The sequence below is a fragment of the Pleurodeles waltl genome, chromosome 5, assembly GCF_031143425.1.
Source record: "Pleurodeles waltl isolate 20211129_DDA chromosome 5, aPleWal1.hap1.20221129, whole genome shotgun sequence".
NCBI classification, from domain to species: Eukaryota; Metazoa; Chordata; class Amphibia; order Caudata; family Salamandridae; genus Pleurodeles; species Pleurodeles waltl.
In genome coordinates this window covers 423,879,542-423,900,460 of record NC_090444.1, presented here as the reverse complement: position 1 = coordinate 423,900,460, position 20,919 = coordinate 423,879,542, and the positions used below count along the sequence as shown (strand labels likewise).

At 47.2% G+C, this 20,919-nt stretch overlaps 1 protein-coding gene across 2 annotated transcripts in view; it reads right to left on the bottom strand.

Annotated features, from left to right (window-relative positions):
• The window catches only part of RTN4 (reticulon 4), a 232,787-nt gene that overhangs the window by 27,281 nt on the left and 184,587 nt on the right, over positions 1-20,919 (bottom strand). For both annotated transcript variants that reach the window (XM_069234184.1, XM_069234185.1), the window contains exon 7: positions 4,152-4,198. In XM_069234184.1, the coding sequence (XP_069090285.1) occupies positions 4,152-4,198 (47 nt within the window). The remainder of the gene's footprint in view (positions 1-4,151; positions 4,199-20,919) is intronic.

Here is a 20,919-nt window from a genome sequence, read left to right as displayed (position 1 = left end):
ATTTAATCAATCTGACAACAAGTTGGAAGCTGGTACTAATTACCCAGACGGGAATGCTACTGTTGGAAAGTTTGGAAATATGCATCTTATGGACCTTTGTGTTCTTTCAGTAACTGAGGAAAATACACAAGTGGATTATTAAGTGTAAGTTCCTTCCACACAATCTACAGCATTGACCTTTCCATTTAGTTCGTTTCACCAAAGCATACCCATGTCGACCCTGGAGAGTAAGAGAACAAAATCTCATGTTAAGTATGAATTTGCTGTTTGACAGAAATAATGGTATAGGGCAGGGGGAAGACAATGAAATAAATGTATGTGGAATGTGTGAAGCACGCTTTTCTAAGTATATTAAACTGGCAGAAATCTTCAACAAAGGAAAGCTCACAGTTCTAGAGCAATATTGCAAATTGATACGAGGTTTCCAAACCTCTCCATATACTTGAGATCCCTAATCCATTGATAATTCTACCAATATTGTTCCAAGAAGGAGTGGTTATTTTTCTCAATTGTGTATCTAGTGGAGCTTTAAGTGATCTAAAAACCATGTAATAAGAGTCCAGCAAACAGGCCATTTGCATTAAGGGAAGCTCCAGTCTTAATTGGCTTAACGGACAGGAAATAGGAAGGTGAAAAAAATATGTTTGAGGCATTTGCCTAAAGGTTTACCCAAAAAGGTACTTCCATGGTCACCAAAATAAAGTGCCCTGTCTGAAACTGAAGCCGGTAATTTCAATTTTATCACTACTACCATAGATTCCACAGTAAAATGCTGTCAATTAAAATACAATTTTCTTAATGAGTGTAGAAGGTAGGTGAATTTATTTTGAGGTCAAGCCTAGCAGAGAGCACGGTTGCCTGGTTGCCAAAAACATATTTTAGCCTTGCCAAGAACATGGAGCGGCTTGCAGTCTGCCCATTGCTTACTATTAGTTGGCTTTACTGTCATTCATTTGCCCCTTTTTATTTGTTGGCTTACTTGGTCTGTCTTTTGTTTGTCGCTCCCCTGGAACATTGCAAATTTACTTTGTCTGTCCACTGCTCACTTTTAGGGAATTACTCATTTCTTTTGTCTTAAGTGCTCCACAAGACTGCATATTTTTCAACTGTCTCCCTAATGCACTTCTCTCTCCTGCCTGCTCTGTACTCAGTGTTTTTGTCTGTATGTTGCTCCCACTCCGCTCTGTGAGATGTTCACCTTTGTTGCTTTCACATCAGTGTCCTTCCCCGTGGCCTCACTTTGCTCTCTATTGCACCCGATTGATTTTGTCCTCCCGCTCCACATTCCCTATGACCATTTTGCTTTTTCTCCTCCCCCAGCCATGCCCTCTGTGCCCCCCCCCAACAGCTGTTAAAAAAAACAACAAAAAAAACACAATTTTTGTGAAACTTTTTATTTACCGATTCAACTCGGATTGGTAAATAAAAATAAAAAGCACTTATTTATTTGGAACGTATGCTTGCTGTGCATGCCTACAAAACGCGCAGGCAGTTGTGCCATGGGCTTTATTTTTTTATTATTATTATTTTTTTTTTTATTATTCTTTAGCCATGCTGCACCTATAGCATCACAGTCCCAAAGTCAAGACCCACTGGCTTTGCCAATGCTTGTTATTGCACTCTGCTATGTTCATCTCTAATTTTCCCCTCTTGCCACACTCCCAAGTAGTTCTATATAGTGACAGTGTGTTTTCGAGCTTTCCATCATCCAGTTGAAGTTACACCTGCAATGACCATATGTGATTTTGTACTTACTAACCATTAGTTCATATCATTGCAATAGTTCACTTTGTTCAGGCATCGTTGTAGGCCTATTGGTGTTCTATGACGGTGTCCTTATACATGGGGGCGTGCTGGGCATCCAATTTAGGAGGAAAATTGTTACTACACGTAATGTTGCAGTATGTAAACTAAAATGTAGTGAAGCCAGCACACTTTGCTGCTTCAGTCTGCATTTAGTTAAAATCCGAGGAGTTAAACACATTCAGTCATCCACTTTAATGTGCACCTGCATGTTCCAATGAAGTAGCTGGACGGCTTTATGAGACTAGGAGAGATCTCCCAATCAAACAGTAGCCTCGAGAGATTTACACTATTAACTGTGTCAGAGGTGGCAGTGTAGTCCATTAAATGAGTGTAAAACGAGTTCCACCCCCCCTCATATCTGCCACCTGATATTCCATAGTGCTCTGCCAACAGGTATATCCTACGACATAGTGCCCAATAGCCAAATTCTTGAGCCTGCTGGTGTGAGTGTGTTCCCCGTTTCCATAGATAATATTTTGTGGACATATCGTCAGTTCAAACCCAGTTTGTCATGAGTTAATGTTAGAAAAGCCGGAAGGGCTAGTAGATCTGCCATAAATTGCAATACACTGCTGTGTTGAACCTGATCTCATGCTGACTATTGACCCTGAATCGTCAGGTTTTATTTGAGTGCTCTCAACCTGTGATGGGGACATCCATGGTTATGGTCACTGGTGGTGGGACAGGGTCTAGCAATTCACTTTTCTTTTTCCATCACTCAGCTTGTACTGAACACGGGGCTCTACCAAACACCAGATATTCTGACTGCAGGAGAAGCTAAGCCACACAAACAAACCCGTTTTCCTTTGCTTGAATCTCACAAACACTGCCTGCCTCTTTCCCTAAACACAATAACAACTCTAATCACCTGGACAGTACAGAAATGTAAGAACGGGGTGTGATACGAGGAAATATGGCGCTCACGGTACCAGTAAGACAAAGTAAATGCCGGGGAACCACACAAGGGAAACACCCAACCCCACAGAGGTCAGAAACCTCAAATTACAAACAAAATGCACAATGGGGTAACCCCAAAAAGAAATATAAAGAACACCAGGTGTATAATTCACATACAATGGTTGTACAATTCAGTCCATGATGCAACCAGTATTTCTTCAGAATAATGAATTCAGTACAGTTTGACTGGTCCAAAGTTTATTGCGCATGAGAAATCAGCAATCCACAGAATAATGAATTCCAGGTTTCAAGCCAATTTCTGATTCAAGCCAACACGTGTTTCGTCTTTGGGAATAATTTACATCCCTACATGACTTCTTCAGGGCAATCCAATATTGTTCAACACACTAAATAGTAGTGTCAGGATAATCCAAGACCAACATATTATAATGTGGGATTTCTCTGAATAAAAAATCAAATACACGGTTATTATTATGTTTTAGTCCCAGAAAACAGTCCGCGGTGTCTCCGCATTCAGACGCTTAGCGAGTATGCTATGAAACACGTGTTGGCTTGAATCAGAAATTGGCTTGAAACCTGGAATTCATTATTCTGTGGATTGCTGATTACTCATGCGCAATAAACTTTGGACCAGTCAAACTGTACTGAATTCATTAATCTGAAGAAATACTGGTTGCATCATGGACTGAATTGTACAACCATTGTATGTGAATTATACACCTGGTGTTCTTTATATTTCTTTTTGGGGTTACCCCATTGTGCATTTCACCTGGACAGTACAGCCTATAAAAAAAACCTATTGACTACATCCTTGTAATATCTGGAATGACAACACTGGTACACGTGGATCTGGCCGCAGCACCTACGGTGTTAAGGCTGGTCAGCAGGACATGATTAGATTATTTATTTTCCCCAATATCTTTGGGATGCACGAGGGAACACAGCTCGCATGAACCTGTGCCGGTCTTCCCCTAACACCACATGCAAGAAGATTGTTAATCCAACACACACATCTGCTTGACACTCTAGACAGGGCTTAAATCCAGTGGATTTGAGGGAGTGGTCTTAATTTGGACAAAAAAAACTTGGAAAAAAGGTTACAAAAAAAAAAAAAAAAAAAAAAAAATGATAACTGATCAGAGCTCTCAATGCAAATGGGTCTGACACAAATTACTTCATTAGCATGGCTGAGAGTATTATGGAGCTTCTCTGATGTATTCAAGGCAAATGCCAGCTAGCGCTGAATGAGGATTCTATGGGCAGGGCAGTTAAACATATAGCCTTTTGTTTTGATCCTCTTTTTTTTGTAAGCATGCTTTGGCTGAGACACTAAAGGGCAGGCGATTAATGAGGGGGGAGCTGCAGGTAAGAAATCAGGAGAGAAAACTAAACAGGTGAATCACGAAACTGTGGGAAAGCAGACTTACCTGATGTCTTTCATAAATAACTGGAATACTGAAGAGTGCAACCAGGGCTGAAAAAATAACGTACAGTTAAATTATGTGTTGCATCACAAAGATTCTGAAATACTTCATATTATAACTTTTTATTGCTAGCTTTTATCATGTTGGAACAGCTGAGATTAAAAGGGATATATGCATATTCCTCAAATACACAAACATTTACGTTCAAACGATTAAAGAGCAAATAGTAATGAAGGAAATTACCTGCAGAGACAAAATTAGAGTACTCCAAGCAGATGTGAGTTTTCCAGGGCACCAAATTAAGATTTGGGGTAATAAAACCACAAGTTCTCTTATCTGCAACTTTATCCTGTGGATGTAACTGAAAATGGTGCCAAAGGTAAACAAAGCAAAGCGCGGGCAAAAAAAAGGTTGTGCAGCTGATCACAGCTTCTCTATGCTTTCCGATTATATTTCATTAGCAGCACAGTATTTCAGGCTGTTATCTTTATTAAGAAAGGGTGGATCATAGCGAAGGCATGGAGTTCAGTGGCTCACTGTAGGAAGTTGGCTCTGTATATACTATTTCAAAGTAAGAAATAGTGTGCAGAGTCCAAGGGTTCCCCTTAGAGGTAAGATAGTGGCAAAAAGAGATAATTCTAATGCTCTATTTTGTGGTAGTGTGGTCGAGCAGTAGGCTTATCAGAGGGTAGTGTTAAGCATTTGTTGTACACACACAGGCAATAAATGAGGAACACACACTCAAAGACTATTCCAGGCCAATAGGTTTTTATATAGAAAAATATATTTTATTAGTTTATTTTAAGAACCACAGGTTAAAGATTTACAAGTAACACTTCAAATGAAAGGTATTTCACTTAGGTACTCTAGGAACTTTGAACAATCACAATAGCATATACAGTCTTTGTAAAAAATGGCAATAAGCTATTTCAAAAGTGGACATGGCAAAAATCAACAGTTCCTGGGGGAGGTAAGTAAAGTTTAAGTTTTCAGGAAAGTAAAACACTTCCAAGTCTCAAAGTTGAGTCCAAGTTAGCCCACCGTTGGGGGTTCAAGGCGACCCCAAAGTTACCACACCAGCAGCTCAGGGCCGGTCAGGTGCAGAGGTCAAAGAGGTGCCCAAAACACACAGGCTTCAATGGAGAACAGGGGTGCCCCAGTTCCAGTCTGCCAGCAGGTAAGTACCCGCGTCCTCGGGGGGGCAGACCAGCGGGGTTTTGTAGGGCACTGGGGGGGGGGGGGGGAGGGGGGGGAGACACACAAGCAGGCACAGAAAGTACACCCTCAGCGGCACAGGGGCGGCCGGGTGCAGTGTGCAAACAGGCGTCGGGTTTTAGATAGGAAGTAATGGAGGGACCCAGGGGTCACTTCAGCGATGCAGGCAGGCACAGTAACACTGCCTTGTTACAGGCAGTCGCGGTCAGGGGAGCCTCTGGATTTCCTCTGTAGGCATCGCTGTGGGGGCTCGTCTCTGGCTACTCACGGGCTCGCAGTCGCCGGGGAGTCCTCCCTGTAGTGTTGGTTTTCCACAGGTCAAGCCGGGGGCGTCAGGTGCAGAGTGGAAAGTCTCACGCTTCCGGCAGGAAACGTGAAGTCTTTAAAGTTGTTTCTTCGTTGCAAGAAAGTTGCAGGTTGTTGAATAGGGCCACTGTTCACAGGAGTTTCTTGGTCCTTGGTTGCAGGACAGTCCTCTGAGGCTTCAGAGGTCGCTGGTCCCTGTTGGATGCGTCGCTGTTGCAGTTTTCTTCGAAGTTGGGAGACAGGCCGGTAGGGCTGGGGCCAAAGCAGTTGTCGTCGTCGTCTTCACTGCAGGGCTTCAGGTCAGCAGTCCTCCTTGTTAAGGTTGCAGGAATCTGCTTTCCTAGGTTCTGGGGAGCCCCTAAATACTGCATTTAGGGGTGTGTTTAGGTCTGGGAGGGCAGTAGCCAATTGCTACTGTCCTTGAGGGTGGCTACACCCTCTTTGTGCCTCCTGCCTCCCTGTGGGGGAAGAGGGCACATCCCTAATCCTACTGGGGGAATACTCCATCCACAAGATGGAGGATTTCTAAAAGTAAGGGTCACCTCAGCTCAGGACACCTTAGGGGCTGTCCTGACTGGTGGGTGACTCGTCCTTGTTTTTCTAATTATCTCCTCCAGCCTTGCCGCCAAAAGTGGGGGCAGTGGCCGGAGGGGCGGGCAACTCCACTAGCTGGGATGCCCTGTGGCGCTGTAACAAAAGGGGTGAACCTTCGAGGCTCGCCGCCAGGTGTTACATTTCCTGCAGGAGGAGGTGAAAAGCACCTCCACCAAGTACAGGCTTTGTTCCTGGCCACAGAGTGACAAAGGCACTCTCCCCATGTGGCCAGCAACATGTCTGGTGTGTGGCAGGCTGGCAGAAACTAGTCAGCCTACACTGGAAGTCGGGTATGTTTTCAGGGGGCATCTCTAAGATGCCCTCTGGGTGTATTTTACAATAAATTGCACCCTGGCATCAGTGTGCATTTATTATGCTGAGAAGTTTGATACAAACTTCCCAGTTTTCAGTGTAGCCATTATGGTACTGTGGAGTTCGTGTTTGACAAACTCCCAGACCATATACTCTTATGGCAACCCTGTACTTACAATGTCTGAGGATTTGCTTAGACACTGTAGGGACATAGTGCTCATGCACCTAAGCCCTCACCTGTGGTATAGTGCACCCTGCCTTAGGGCTGTAAGGCTTGCTAGAGGGTTGACTTGCCTATGCCACAGGCAGTGTGAGGTTGGCATGGCACTCCGAGGGGAGTGTCATGTCGACTTAGTCATTTTCTCCCCACCAGTACACACAAGCTGTGAAGCAGTGTGCATGTGCTGAGTGAGGGGTCCTCAGGGTGGCATAAACCATGCTGCAGCCCTTAGAGACTTTCCCTGTCATCCGGGCCCTTGGTACCAGGGGTACCAGTTACAAGGGACTTACCCGAGTGCCAGGATTGTGCCAATTGTGGAGACAAAGGTACAGTTTAGGGAAAGAACACTGGTGCTGGGGCCTGGTTTGCAGGGTCCCAGCACACTTTCAAGTCATAACTTAGCATCAGCAAAGGCAAAAAGTCAGGGCGTAACCATGCCAAGGAGGCATTTCCTTACACTCACTAACAGACAATGAAAGCCCTGTGGCTATACTATGGTGTGCCAGCTTTATCACAAGGGGTTGTTCCCTCATTTGGGTGTGCCTCATGCAAATTAGCCCTTACACCCGTGATGCATTATGTGTTAATGCTTGTGTTATGGCAAAAACCACCATGAAATGCATTGGCAGTTCGTCACAAGGGGTACTACATGGGAGTGAGTTTCCACGTTGGTCTTGTGTATCCCCTTCAGGCTGGTGCAGTTGCCTGTGGGGGCATCATTATTCCCCTTCCAAAGTGATCACCAGCTTGCCTCCAGTTAAAGCTGGGGCCGCAGTTTCAATACGTCCGCTCCCCTCACTGCAGACACAAACTTTGAGTTCCCGTCTCTACTGAGGCCAGTGCATTTGGGTGTAATCAGATGCACTGCCGCATTCGCACACAGAAAAGGGTGCACAAAGAAACAAACCAATAGTGTGCCCGATAAATAATTTGGGCAAAGGAATTCAAAACAACTTTTTGCCACATAATGCAATGGCTCCAAAAAAAACTGGAGAATCCATTCAAAGGGTTGTGAGCCCCTTAGTTACGGGCGGAATTTAAAATAAAACCGCAAAAAAGGGTAAAATCATGTTAGACATCACAAAAATTAAAGATAGGCAATAATTTAAAGCCTGCTCTTTAAAATTACTAAGAATACTAACTATATATACAACAATTGAATTCTATTGATATCTGTTATATTATTTAAAACATTTTAAGAATAGCTATTGCAATTAGAAAACGTTATGAATTAGTGGAGGCAGCTGTACCTTAACTTAGAGGGATAGTGTACAGGATTTGATTATGCTGAGAATTACGCTGTGGTTTTCGGTATTTTATGTGAGCATGGGATTTATGAATTTTAAGAAAGTTTGCAATTAGTACAGATGATGCATTTTATTATTATTGCTGTTTTATATTTTAAAAACTGTGTTGTTAATAATATTATGTGTAAAATATTCTGTGCTTTTATGGTAATTTTCCGAATAAAGAATCTTGACTGACTACTAACTCAATCGACCACTACCTCGCTCAGCATACCCTCTTCTAACCCCTGGTTTGCTTCTGCCAATGATCAACTCAACACATTCACTCATGATGCTTATACTTCTGCTGGTCCCCAAAATGTACTAAAAACACTTCATAACACACAAACCTACCCCAATACACACACACTACCCAATATGCCCAATCACTACAATCTACAGTCGTGTTGTTCACATTTTTCTTCCACCCACTATAACATACAGCATGGTGTAATTGGCCAGCCCGCTTGAGCCACTGACTAACTTCATTGTGAGGGACTGCATTCTGCTCTTTCGCAAACAGCACGTGCTCACACAATGCAGTTCCCCATAAATGCCTAGTACTAGAATAGAAATGTGAGATTTTTTTGGAGCCCATAAATATTTTTGCTTCTATCCAAGCTGTTTTTTACTTTTTTTTAACAGTTTTACAAAACATGCATAGACAAAGACAAGAAGCTGGCAGCCAACGACAGACTTACTGGTTAGCCAATTAACAAGTTACTTTTCTTCGGTAACGCCTTATCTGGTAGAGACTGTATCTAGCTGAGATTCATTACCTTAGAATTATCCAAGGCATCAGACTGAATCCTTCAGACTGAAAAAATTATAATGCAGAGCACGACCCATCTGGAGATGGTCCTTTATAGCACAGCACGACCATCTATTCCTTTGACATACCACACGAAGAACTGATTGTCCACCTGGAACTCTTGTGTGCAATCAAGATAGAATGACCGCTCGCTTGGGGTAAAGATGATGGAGATGCTCCTCATCCTTCGAGGGGTTAGGTGGAGCACAGAAAGTAGGTAAGGTGATGGATATGGGCGTGAGCACTGTCAGAAAAGATAGGAGGCCTGCGTGTGAAGCACTAATGTCAGGGTGGATGGATGGTTAGATAGATAAATAGGGCGGCTCAAATGACAAGGACTGCAGCTCACTAAGTCATCGAGCAGATGTTATAGCCATGAGGTAAGTAGTTTTGATGGTTAGCAACCGCAGGAGACAGTTTAGAAGGGGCTAAAAGGAGAGCACACATCAAGAATGTGAGAACCACATTTAAGTCCCACTGAGGCATGATGAATTGAGGTGGTGGAAAAATAAGAACCAAACCTTTTAAGAACCTATGTACAACAGAAGACTTGCAAAGAGAGTGTTGATCAGCCAATCTGAGGAATGAAAAAATAGCAGAAAGATAGTCTGTGAGAGCCCTGCTTGGCAAGAGACGAACCTGAGAAAAAGGGGTAGAAAAGGGTCAACATTTCTGCTGGAACACCAAGTCACAAATTTCTTCAACTAGCAGGCATATACAGTCTTAGTAGAGGAACACCTGGCTGACAAAATAACAGACTTCAGGAGGAAGGTCAAATGCTGTCAACTGCTGCCGCTCAATCTCCACACAAGAAGGTGGAGACTGGACAAGTTCAGGTGGAGAATTCTCCCCTGCTGCTGCAGCAGCAGCAGATGATCCGTGTGATGAGGCAGGCTGTTTGGAGGATCAATTGCCATGCTTAGTAGCTCGGGATACCAGACTCTCCATGCCCAGTCCGGAGAAACAAGAATAAATTGAGCCAGGTCATTCTTGATCTTCCCGAGTACTCGGGCAGAAGTGGTATGGGAGGAAAGGCCTGAGCTTCACTCAAGACAATAAGCGACTGAGCGAGAGCCACCTTGGAAACTCCAGCGAACAAAACTGCTGAAACTGCACATTTTTGGTGGCGGCGTACAGATCTAAACAAGGCTCTCCCCCCTGCTGAGAGAGATCTTGTATGACCTCTAGATTGGAGACACCATTTGTGATCCCCTAGGCATGCTCAAATGAGTTTGTCTGCCTTGGCGTTCCACCAGGGATATGTCCTGATAATCCAGTCACATACAGAGGTGGAGAGCCTTTTGACTAAGGGCCCACAACCCTACCCCACCCGGTTTGGTGCAGTATCACATGGCACAGTGTTGTCCGTGAACACCTGAACAAGCCTTCCGTTGATTAATGGCAGAAATGTTTTCAATGCCAGTCAGATCGGTCAGAGCTTCAGCAAGTTGTTGTGGAGTCCAGATTTCATCAGAGTCCTCTGATCTTCACCTTTACTAGATGGCCGCCTCATCCCAGGAGTGAAGCATCTGTCACTATTGTGAGATCTGGTTAGGGACGGGAGAGGGATCTGCCACTGACCCAATTGTGGTTCGTTAGCCACCACTGTAGATCCTTTGCAGTTCCCTCTGGGCCTTTTCAGAGAGATTTCCAGCATGCTGTGCCCACTGGAACTTAGAGCCCCCATATTTTAAAGTGCATTTGTCTCCAGCAGGATACAGGAGGCCATGAGTCCCCACAGTCTCACAGTCGGTCTCACTGAAATCCAGGATAGAGGCTGAAACATCAGTATCATAGCCTGAATATCCTGTATTCACCACTCGGGAGGATAAGCTCGAAACTGCACCATGCGCAGAATGGCTCAGATGAAAGGGACTGTCTGAGATGGAGTCAGGTGTGACATTGACAAGAGGTTTGCTGCAGTCTGGAGGTGGAAGACGATGGCCTGGGATGAGCCTACCTTCAACAGTCAGTCTTCGGGGAAGCCGGACGCCCCTGATACCCACAGGTGAGCTGCAACCACCGCCATCACCTTGGTGAACAACCTGGGAGGCGTTGATCAGGCCAAAATGGAGCACGGTTAACTGGAAATGCTTGTGGTAGACCGTGAACTGCAGTTAATGCCTGTGGGCAGGCAGAACGGGAATATGAAAGTGTGCATCCTGCAAGTCCAAGGGTACCATCCAGTCTCATGGGTCCAGGGCAGACAAAACCTGAGCCAAGGTGAGCATTCTGATTTTTTCTTTCTTGAGAAAGTAGTTGAGGGGCTGCATGTCCAGGATAGGACAAAGGCCTCCCTCTTTCTGTGACACCAGAAAGCAGCTGGAATAGCAACCATGACCTACTTCTGGCGTTGGGGACTCTAAGACTCCCTTGGCCAAGAGAGCCATAACGTCCTTGCGGAGAAGAGAAAGATGATCCTTCGTCATCCTTCTACCATCAAAGGCATCCAGTTGGTGACAGGATCGGTCATCATCTTCCCACACCCTCTCCCATGTCTTGAGCTCATGTCAGAGGGTGTGGAAAGATGATGACCGATCCTGCCACCAACTGGATGCCTGTGATGGTAGAAGGACAGATTAGGAGAGTTTGTAGGCTGGGAGGGAGAGGGAGAGGGGGGGGGGGGGGGAGGGAAATGGTGGACTGACCCAGCCTGTGTGTGCCTGTTCCATGTAGCTTGTGGATACTGCACTCTCGGCCGCGCAGAGGCTGAGGAGCATGCACAGCACTGAGGCTGGGTGGGAACTGGTGTGGTTGGTAGCGCCTTTCATACCCACGATAGGGGAGAAAAGTGGACTGAGGATGGCGCGGGCAGAAGATAACCCCAAGGACTTGGCCATAGCCCGAATGTCCTTAAATCTTTTGAGTGCAGAGGCTGCTTTGTCTCAGAAGAGACCGGAGACATCAAAGGGCTTGTCTATCAAAGATGACGCAACAGTCCAGGATAAGCCAGTAATACAGAGCCACAGGTGCACCTTAAGCCCACCATCGACAAAACCTTTCTGCCCAAGGAGTTGGTTGTGCAGTGTCCACATCGAATTGTGAACTTTGCTGCATCTCTCCTGTCTGCTACTGCTTGGGAGAACAAGGTCCGGGCCTCCTCTGGGACCATAGGCAGCTTTTGCGCAACCGTATCCCACAGAGAGTGGGAGTAGAAGCCCAAAAGGCATGCGGTGTTCACAGACCGCAATGCTAGGCTGGTGGAAGAAAACATCTTTCCAAGTGACTCCAGCCTCTTGGAGTCCCTAGCCGCAGGAGAGGTAGTGTACTGAAGTTTGAAGGTCTCCGCAGCCCTCGACACTACCATCTCAAAAGACAGTGGTTGCGTTCAAGGCACCACAGGCAAACAAGGTGCGGGTCCGTCACAGACAAAGGCCATGGACGGGCACAGCCGGGCTTGCAGCTGGCCTTCCTAGATGGCATTATGCCATATCAGGAGGGAAAACTTGAAAATGAGTGCTTACAAGTGTCACACTGTGCCCCACTCCAATCTGGAACAATGTTCAGTCTGAATAATTCAATAGAAACAAATCAAGATTACAAAACCTAGAATGCATTAGGCGGAGGCCCCAAGGCCCATACTGTAAACTGTCTGTAATGACAGACTGAGGGAGTCACATTCAGTGGGATCACATTCACTGGGAAACTGAAGAGCCAAAACGGTTGTGGCTAGAGCCTCCAGTAGTGTCACTCAAACAGGTGAAGGAAATGGTTTATTTTGTTAAGTGTTGAGGCACGATCCAAGCAAAGTCAATGAAGTTGCTAGTCATGTGAAGGGTTTTGATTTGTTCATATTGAACTAGCGGCCACAGAATAATGCCAAACTGGTGGCTGTGGAGTCTTCTAACTCTTTCATGCTCAGCTGACTATGAGCCAGTCGTCTACATATGGCTAAGCTTGACAGTCCATTTACATAGATATGCAGTAGTGCTAGACACTGAAGATTCTGGAGGCCTGAATTTACAGTGTTGTCAGGCCCAAGGAAACTGGGGAAAAAAAACCTGAATTGCCAATGAATAAGTATATGAAAGTAAGCATCCCTAAGGTCTAAGGATGCCAGCATTTCATCATCTTGCAGAAGAGAAAGGACCTCCTGAAGAGTGGCCATCCAAAAGGATCAAGACCCGAGGATCCGGTCACATCACAAAAATCCAAGATTGCCTATTTTCTATTTTAACAGGAAAAAACCTGGAATAGAAGTCCTAGATGCCTTCGTTTCTGGGGATCTTCTCTATGCTTCTTTAGAAAAGGAACCTAATGATAACCTGCTGCAAATGATGATTCTCAGAAGTTAGCAGTAGAAATGCAGAAAGAGCTGCAAAATAAGAACATTTCTACTGAACAACGGGTATGGTCGACATCGTCAGAATTATGCTTGCTTATGGATGCTTGATCTCAAGCCTGCAAACTTATTTGTGGTGGCTGCAAGTCTGAGGCTGAGAGCTGGAATGTTTGTGGTAGTTGAAGGAGTGACGATACTGGCCATACAGTCTTTTCTGAGCACCATATGGTGAAGAGCCTCCCCTGTATGGCTGTTCCCCAGGAAACCTCAAATCTAGAGCATTTGTGAACCTAGAAAGCTCAGAGGAAGTGTGGTATGCCCAAATCAGTCATGATGCCTGAAGTGGCTCCCCTACGTGCTCGTCATCCGAACATCAAACAGCATATACCCTTCTTTCTCCTGTTCTTCCTGGCAAAATGAAGTGCTCTTTAGCCATCCCTATTGACGGAGAATGCTATCTGTCAGACGCCCACCTTGGATACAGCCCTTGCTTTTGCTGTGATTAGTTTATCTTCAGAGATCAATTCTAAGAGCAGCAAAATGTCAATCCACGTCTGTAAAGAAATGGCTCCCTGTTGCAGTTACCCCCCACTTTTTGACTGATACTGATGCTGACTTGACTGAGAAGTGTGCTGGGACCCTGCTAACCAGGCCCCAGCACCAGTGTTCTTTCACCTAAAATGTACCATTGTTTCCACAATTGGCACAACCCTGGCACCTAGGTAAGTCCCTTGTAACTGGTACCCCTGGTACCAAGGGCCCTGATGCCAGGGAAGGTCTCTAAGGGCTGCAGCATGTCTTATGCCACCCTAGGGACCCCTCACTCAGCACAGACACACTGCTTGCCAGCTTGTGTGTGCTGATGGGGAGAAAATGACTAAGTCGACATGGCACTCCCCTCAGGGTGTCATGCCAACCTCCCACTGCCTGTGGCTTAGGTAAGTCACCCCTCTAGTAGGCCTTACAGCCCTAAGGCAGGGTGCACTATACCACAGGTGAGGGCATATGTGCATGCGCACTATGCCCCTACAGTGTCTAAGCAAAACCTTAGACATTGTAAGTGCAGGGTAGCCATAAGAGTATATGGGCTGGGAGTATGTCAAAAACGAACTCCACAGCTCCATAATGGCTACACTGAATACTGGGAAGTTTAGTATCAAACTTCTCAGAATAATAAACCCACACTGATGCCAGTGTTGGATTTATTAAAAAATGCACACAGAGGGCATCTTAGAGATACCCCCTGTATTTTACCCAATTGTTCAGTGCAGGACTGACTGGTCTGTGCCAGCCTGCTGCTGAGAGACGAGTGTCTGACCTCATGCGGTGAGAGCCTTTGTGCTCTCTGAGGACAGAAAAAGCCTGCTCTGGGTGGAGGTGCTTCACACCTCCCCCCTGCAGGAACTGTAACACCTAGCAGTGAGCTTCAAAGGCTCAAGCTTCGTGTTACAATGCCCCAGGGCACTCCAGCTAGTGGAGATGCCCGCCCCCTGGACACAGCCCCCACTTTTGGCGGCAAGTCCAGGAGAGATAATGAGAAAAACAAGGAGGAGTCACTGGCCAGTCAGGACAGCCCCTAAGGTGTCCTGAGCTGAGGTGACTGACTTTTAGAAATCCTCCATCTTGTAGAAGGAGGATTCCCCCAATAGGGATAGGAATGTGACCCCCTCCCCTTGGGAGGAGGCACAAAGAGGGTGTACCCACCCTCAGGGCTAGTAGCCATTGGCTACTAACCCCCCAGACCTAAACACGCCCTTAAATTTAGTATTTAAGGGCTCCCCTGAACCTAAGAATTTAGATTCCTGAAACTACAAGAAGAAGAAGACTGCTGAGCTGAAAAACCCCTGCAGAGGAAGAACAGAAGACACCAACTGCTTTGGCCCCAGACTTACTGGCCTGTCTCCTGCCTTCCAAAGAAACCTGCTCCAGCGACGCTTTCCAAGGGACCAGCGACCTCTGAATCCTCTGAGGACTGCCCGACTTCAAGAAAGACAAGAAACTCCCGAGGACAGCGGCACTGCTCCAAAAGAACTGCAACTTTGTTTCAAGGAGCAGATTTAAAGACCCCTGTAACTCCCCGCAAGAAGCGTGAGACTTGCAACACTACACCCGGCGACCCCGACTCGACTGGTGGAGAACCAACCCCTCAGGGAGGACCCTCCGGCGACTCCGAGACCGTGAGTAACCAAAGTTGTCCCCCCTGAGCCCCCACAGCGACGCCTGCAGAGGGAATCCCGAGGCTCCCCCTGACCGCGACTGCCTGAACTCCATTTCCCGACGGCTGGAAAAGACTCTGCACCCGCAGCCCCCAGCACCGAAAGGAACGGAACTCCTGTGCAGGAGTGACCCCCAGGAGGCCCTCTCCCTTGCCCAGGTGGTGGCTACCCCGAGGAGCCCCCCCCCCCCTTGCCTGCCTGCGACGCTGAAGAGATCCCTTGATCTCTCATTGAACAACATTGAAAACCCGACGCGTGTTTGCACACTGCACCCGGCCGCCCCCGCGCTGCTGAGGGTGTACTTTTTGTGCTGACTTGTGTCCCCCCCGGTGCCCTACAAAACCCCCCTGGTCTGCCCTCCGAAGACGCGGGTACTTACCTGCTGGCAGACCAGAACCGGGGCACCCCCTTCTCTCCATTGCAGCCTATGCGTTTTGGGCACCTCTTTGACCTCTGCACCTGACCGGCCCTGAGCTGCTGGTGTGGTAAATTTGGGGTTGCTCTGAACCCCCAACGGTGGGCTACCTTGGACCCAAACCGGAGACTTATAAGTGATTTACTTACCTGACAAAACTAACAAAAAGTTACCTCCCCCAGGAACTGTGAAAATTGCACTGTGTCCACTTTTAAAACAGCTTATTGTGTTTTATGTGAAAAGTATACATGCTAATGTAATGATTCAAAGTCCCTAAAGTACTTACCTGCAATACCTTTCAAATGAGATATTACATGTAGAATTTGAACCTGTGGTTCTTAAAATAAACTAAGAAAAGATATTTTTCTATAACAAAACCTATTGGCTGGATTTGTCTCGGAGTGTGTGTTCCTCATTTATTGCCTGTGTGTATGTACAACAAATGCTTAACACTACTCCTTTGATAAGCCTACTGCTCGACCACACTACCACAAAATAGAGCATTAGTATTATCTATTTTTGCCACTATCTTACCTCTAAGGGGAACCCTTGGACTCTGTGCATACTATTCCTTACTTTGAAATAGTGCATACAGAGCCAACTTCCTACAACGTCTGTTGGTGGTCATCGTGACCTAAGCGTCTGGACCAGCCTGGACCTTCAGCGATCATCACAGAATCCAGTGGTGAGCTGCATTTTTCATGCATGCATTATCAGTACTGCTTTGCATGTAGAAAAGAGTATAACTTACCTGCAATCCTACTTCTGTGCTATGGCCAGTGTTTTAGGACTACATAAACAGCAAAGTAGCTCTGCACAGGTCTGGGTCTCTGGAACACATTTTTGTAACCTATCTGTTAAATGAAACAAGCATTGACAAAGCAAGTAGGCCTTGCCTATACAAGAGCTATTGGCTTTGGCAATGTATTTTTGCCATGTTGTACATCAGTGTGGCTGCAGTTTTGCATGGCTAAAAGTAAGTATTGTGGAGTGTCCTAGAGTGGAGTGAAGTGTTGCAGAGGGTAGAGTAGAGTGACGTAGAGTGGAGTTTAATGGTTCAGTGGCAGCAAGGGTCATGGAGTGGCATGGAATAGAGCGAAGTAGCTTGAGCTAGTGGAATGGATAGTATAGAGTGGGGTGGATTGAAATAGGGTGATGTGGACTGTAGTTGGTTGATTAGACTGGATTGCGGTGGGTGGATTGGACTGGAGTGATAGGACTAGGGTAGGTTATACTGGGGTGGTTTTGAGTAGGGTGGATGGGCTGAATGGATTAGAGTGGGGTGGATTGAACTAGGTGGGGTGGGTTGAACTGGGGTAGAATGGGATGGATTGGAGTAGAGTGGAGTAGTTAATTGGCATGGACTGGACTGAATTAGGGTGGGATGAATTGGGATGGGGTGGGCTGGAATAGGGTGGGTTGGAATGGGGTGGACTGCACTGACATGGGGTGAACAGGTTTGAGGGAGTGAACTGGACTGGAGTAGGATGGAGTGGTTGGAGTGGGGTGGACTGGACTGCAGTGCACTGGTCTGGGTTGGACTGGATTGGGTGGGGTGGAATGGATTTTTTGTAGTAGGGTAGACTGGATTGGAGTGAAGTGAAAGTGAGTAGAGTGGGGTGGATTGGAGTGGGGTGAGTGGACTGGATTGGTGTGGGTTTAATTAAGGTGGTTTGGTCAGGAGGGGGATGGATTAAGGTGGGCTGGACTGGGTGGGTTAAGGTGGAGTTGACTGAACTGGGGTGGACTGGATTGGGTAGACTGGAGTGGGGTGGAGCAGAGTAGAATGGGGAGGACTGAGTAGAGTGAGGTGCACTGATGTAAAGTGAGGTGGATTGGATCAGAGGTGGATTAGAGTGGACATGAGTAGAGTGGGGTGGACTTGAGTAGAGTGGGGTGAGATGGACTGGGTGGGGTGGGCTGGAATAGGGTGGGTTTGATTGGATTGGAGTATGGTAGGGTTGTAGTGGCTGAAATGCATTGAAGTTGAGTAGAATAAATTGGAGTAGATTGAATTGGAGTGGGGTGGACAGGAATGGAGTGAGATGGACTGGACTGAGTGGGGTGAATCTGAGTGGGGTGAATCTGAGTGGGGTGAATCGGGGTGGAGTGGACTGGATTAGATTGGAGTGGATTGGAGTGAAGTGGGGTGAACTGGATTGAAGTGGGGTGGGACGTATTGGTTTGGAGTGGGATGGATTATGGTGAACTGGATCGGACTAGGGAGAACTGGGGTGGATTGGAGTAGTGTGGGGTGAACTGGAGGAGACTCAGGTGGATTGAGTGGGGTGGATTGAGTAGAGTGGATTAGATTTGAGTGGGGTGGACTGAAACAGGGTGAGATGGACTAGGTGGGCTGGGATGGATTTGATTGGAGTATGGTAGGGTTGTAGTGGCTGGAATGTCTTGAGGTGGGTTAGATTGAATTGGAGTGAGCTGAACTGAGTGAGGTGGATTAGAGTGGGGTGAACCGGCATGGGGTGGACAGGAAGGGAGAGAGATGGGCTGGATTGAGTGGGGTGGATCCGACTGGGGTGGAGTGGATTGGAGTAGAGTGGTGTAAGGAAATTCCTCCTTGGCATAGTTACCCCCTGACTTTTTGCCTTTGCTGATGCTATGTTTTGAATTGAAAGTGTGCTGAGGCCTGCTAACCAGGCCCCAGCACCAGTGTTCTTTCCCTAACCTGTACTTTTGTTTTCACAATTGGCACACCCTGGCATCCAGGTAAGTCCCTTGTAACTGGTACCCCTGGTACCAAGGACCTTGATGCCAGGGAAGGTCTCTAAGGGCTGCAGCATATCTTATGCCACCCTGGGGACCCCTCACTCAGCACAGACACACTGCTTGCCAGCTTGTGTGTGCTGGTGACGACAAAACGAGTAAGTCGACATGGCACTCCCCTCAGGGTGCCATGCCAACCTCACGCTGCCTATGCAGTATAGATAAGTCACCCCTCTAGCAGGCCTTACAGCCCTAAGGCAGGGTGCACTATACCATAGGTGAGGGCACCAGTGCATGAGCACTGTGCCCCTACAGTGTCTAAGCAAAACCTTAGACATTGTAAGTGCAGGGTAGCCATAAGAGTATATGGTCTGGGAGTCTGTCAAACACGGACCCCACAGCACCATAATGGCTACACTGATAACTGGGAAGTTTGGTATCAAACTTCTCAGCACAATAAATGCACACTGATGCCAGTGTACGTTTTATTGTAAAATACACCCCAGAGGGCACCTTAGAGGTGCCCCCTGAAACCTTAACCAACTACCCGTGTAGGCTGACTGGTTTTAGCAGCCTGCCACACTCGAGACATGTTGCTGGCCACATGGGGAGAGTGCCTTTGTCACTCTGTGGCTAGTAACAAAGCCTGCACTGGGTGGAGATGCTATCACCTCCCCCAGGCAGGAGCTGTAACACCTGGCGGTGAGCCTCAAAGGCTCACCCCCTTTGTTCCAGCACCACAGGGCACTCCAGCTAGTGGAGTTGCCCGCCCCCTCCGGCCACGGCCCCACTTTTAGCAGCAAGGCCGGAGGAAATAATGAGAATAACAAGGAGGAGTCACTGGCCAGTCAGGACAGCCCCTAAGGTGTCCTGAGCTGAGGTGACTAACTTTTAGAAATCCTCCATCTTGCAGATGGAGGATTCCCCCAATAGGGATAGGAATGTGACCCCCCTCCCCTTGGGAGTAGGCACAAAGAGGGTGTACCCACCCTCAGGGCTAGTAGCCATTGGCTACTAACCCCCCATACCTAAACATGCCCTTAAATTTAGTATTTAAGGGCTCCCCTGAACCTAGGAACTCAGATTCCTGCAACCTAAGAAGAAGAGGACTGCTGAGCTGAAAAACCCTGCAGAGAAGACGGAGACACCAACTGCTTTGGCCCCAGCTCTACCGGCCTATCTCCCCCCTTCGGAAGAAAACTGCTCCAGCGACGCCTTCCCCAGGACCAGAGACCTCTGAATCCTCAGAGGACTGCCCTGCTCTAAAAGGACCAAGAAACTCCCGAGAACAGCAGCCCTGTTCACCCAAGACTGCAACTTTTTTCTAAAGGAGCAACTTAAAGGCAACAGCGTTTCCCGCCAGAAGCGCGAGACTTGCAACCCTGCACCCGGCGACCCAGACTCGACTGGTGAAGAAACAACACTTCAGGGAGGACCCTCCGGCGACTCAGAGACCGTGAGTAACCAAAGTTGTCCCCCCTGAACCCCCACAGCGACGCCTGCAGAGGGAATCCCGAGGCTCCCCCTGACCGCGACTGCCTGACTCTAAGATCCCGACGCCTGGAAAAGACCCTGCACCCGCAGCCCCCAGGACCTGAAGGATCGGAACTCCAGTGCAGGAGTGACCCCCAGGAGGCCCTCGCCCTTGCCCAGGTGGTGGCTACCCCGAGGAGCCCCTCCCCCCCCCCCACCTGCACCGCTGAAGAGACCCCTTGGTCTCCCATTGATTCCCATTACAAACCCGACGCTTGTTTGCACACTGCACCCGGCCGCCCCCGCGCTGCTGAGGGTGTACTTTCTGTGTGGACTTGTGTCCCCCCCCGGTGCCCTACAAAACCCCCCTGGTCTGCCCTCCGAAGACGCGGGTACTTACCTGCTGGCAGACTGGAACCGGGGCACCCCCTTCTCCATTGAAGCCTATGTGTTTTGGGCACCACTTTGAACTCTGCACCTGACTGGCCCTGAGCTGCTGGTGTGGTAACTTTGGGGTTGCTCTGAACCCCCAACGGTGGGCTACCTTGGACCCCAATTTGAACCCCCTAGGTGGTTTACTTACCTCCCCCAGGAACTGTTGAAAATTGCACTGTCTAGTTTTAAAATAGCTATATGAGTTTTATTTGAAAAGTATATATGCTATTGTGATTATTCAAAGTTCCTAAAGTACTTACCTGCAATACCTTTCATGCAAAGTATTACATGTAGAATTTGAACCTGTGGTTCTTAAAATAAACTAAGAAAATATATTTTTCTATACAAAAACCTATTGGCCTGGAATGGTCTTTGAGTGTGTGTTCCTCATTTATTGCCTGTGTGTATGTACAACAAATGCTGAACACTACTCCTTTGATAAGCCTACTGCTCGACCACACTACCACAAAATAGAGCATTAGTAT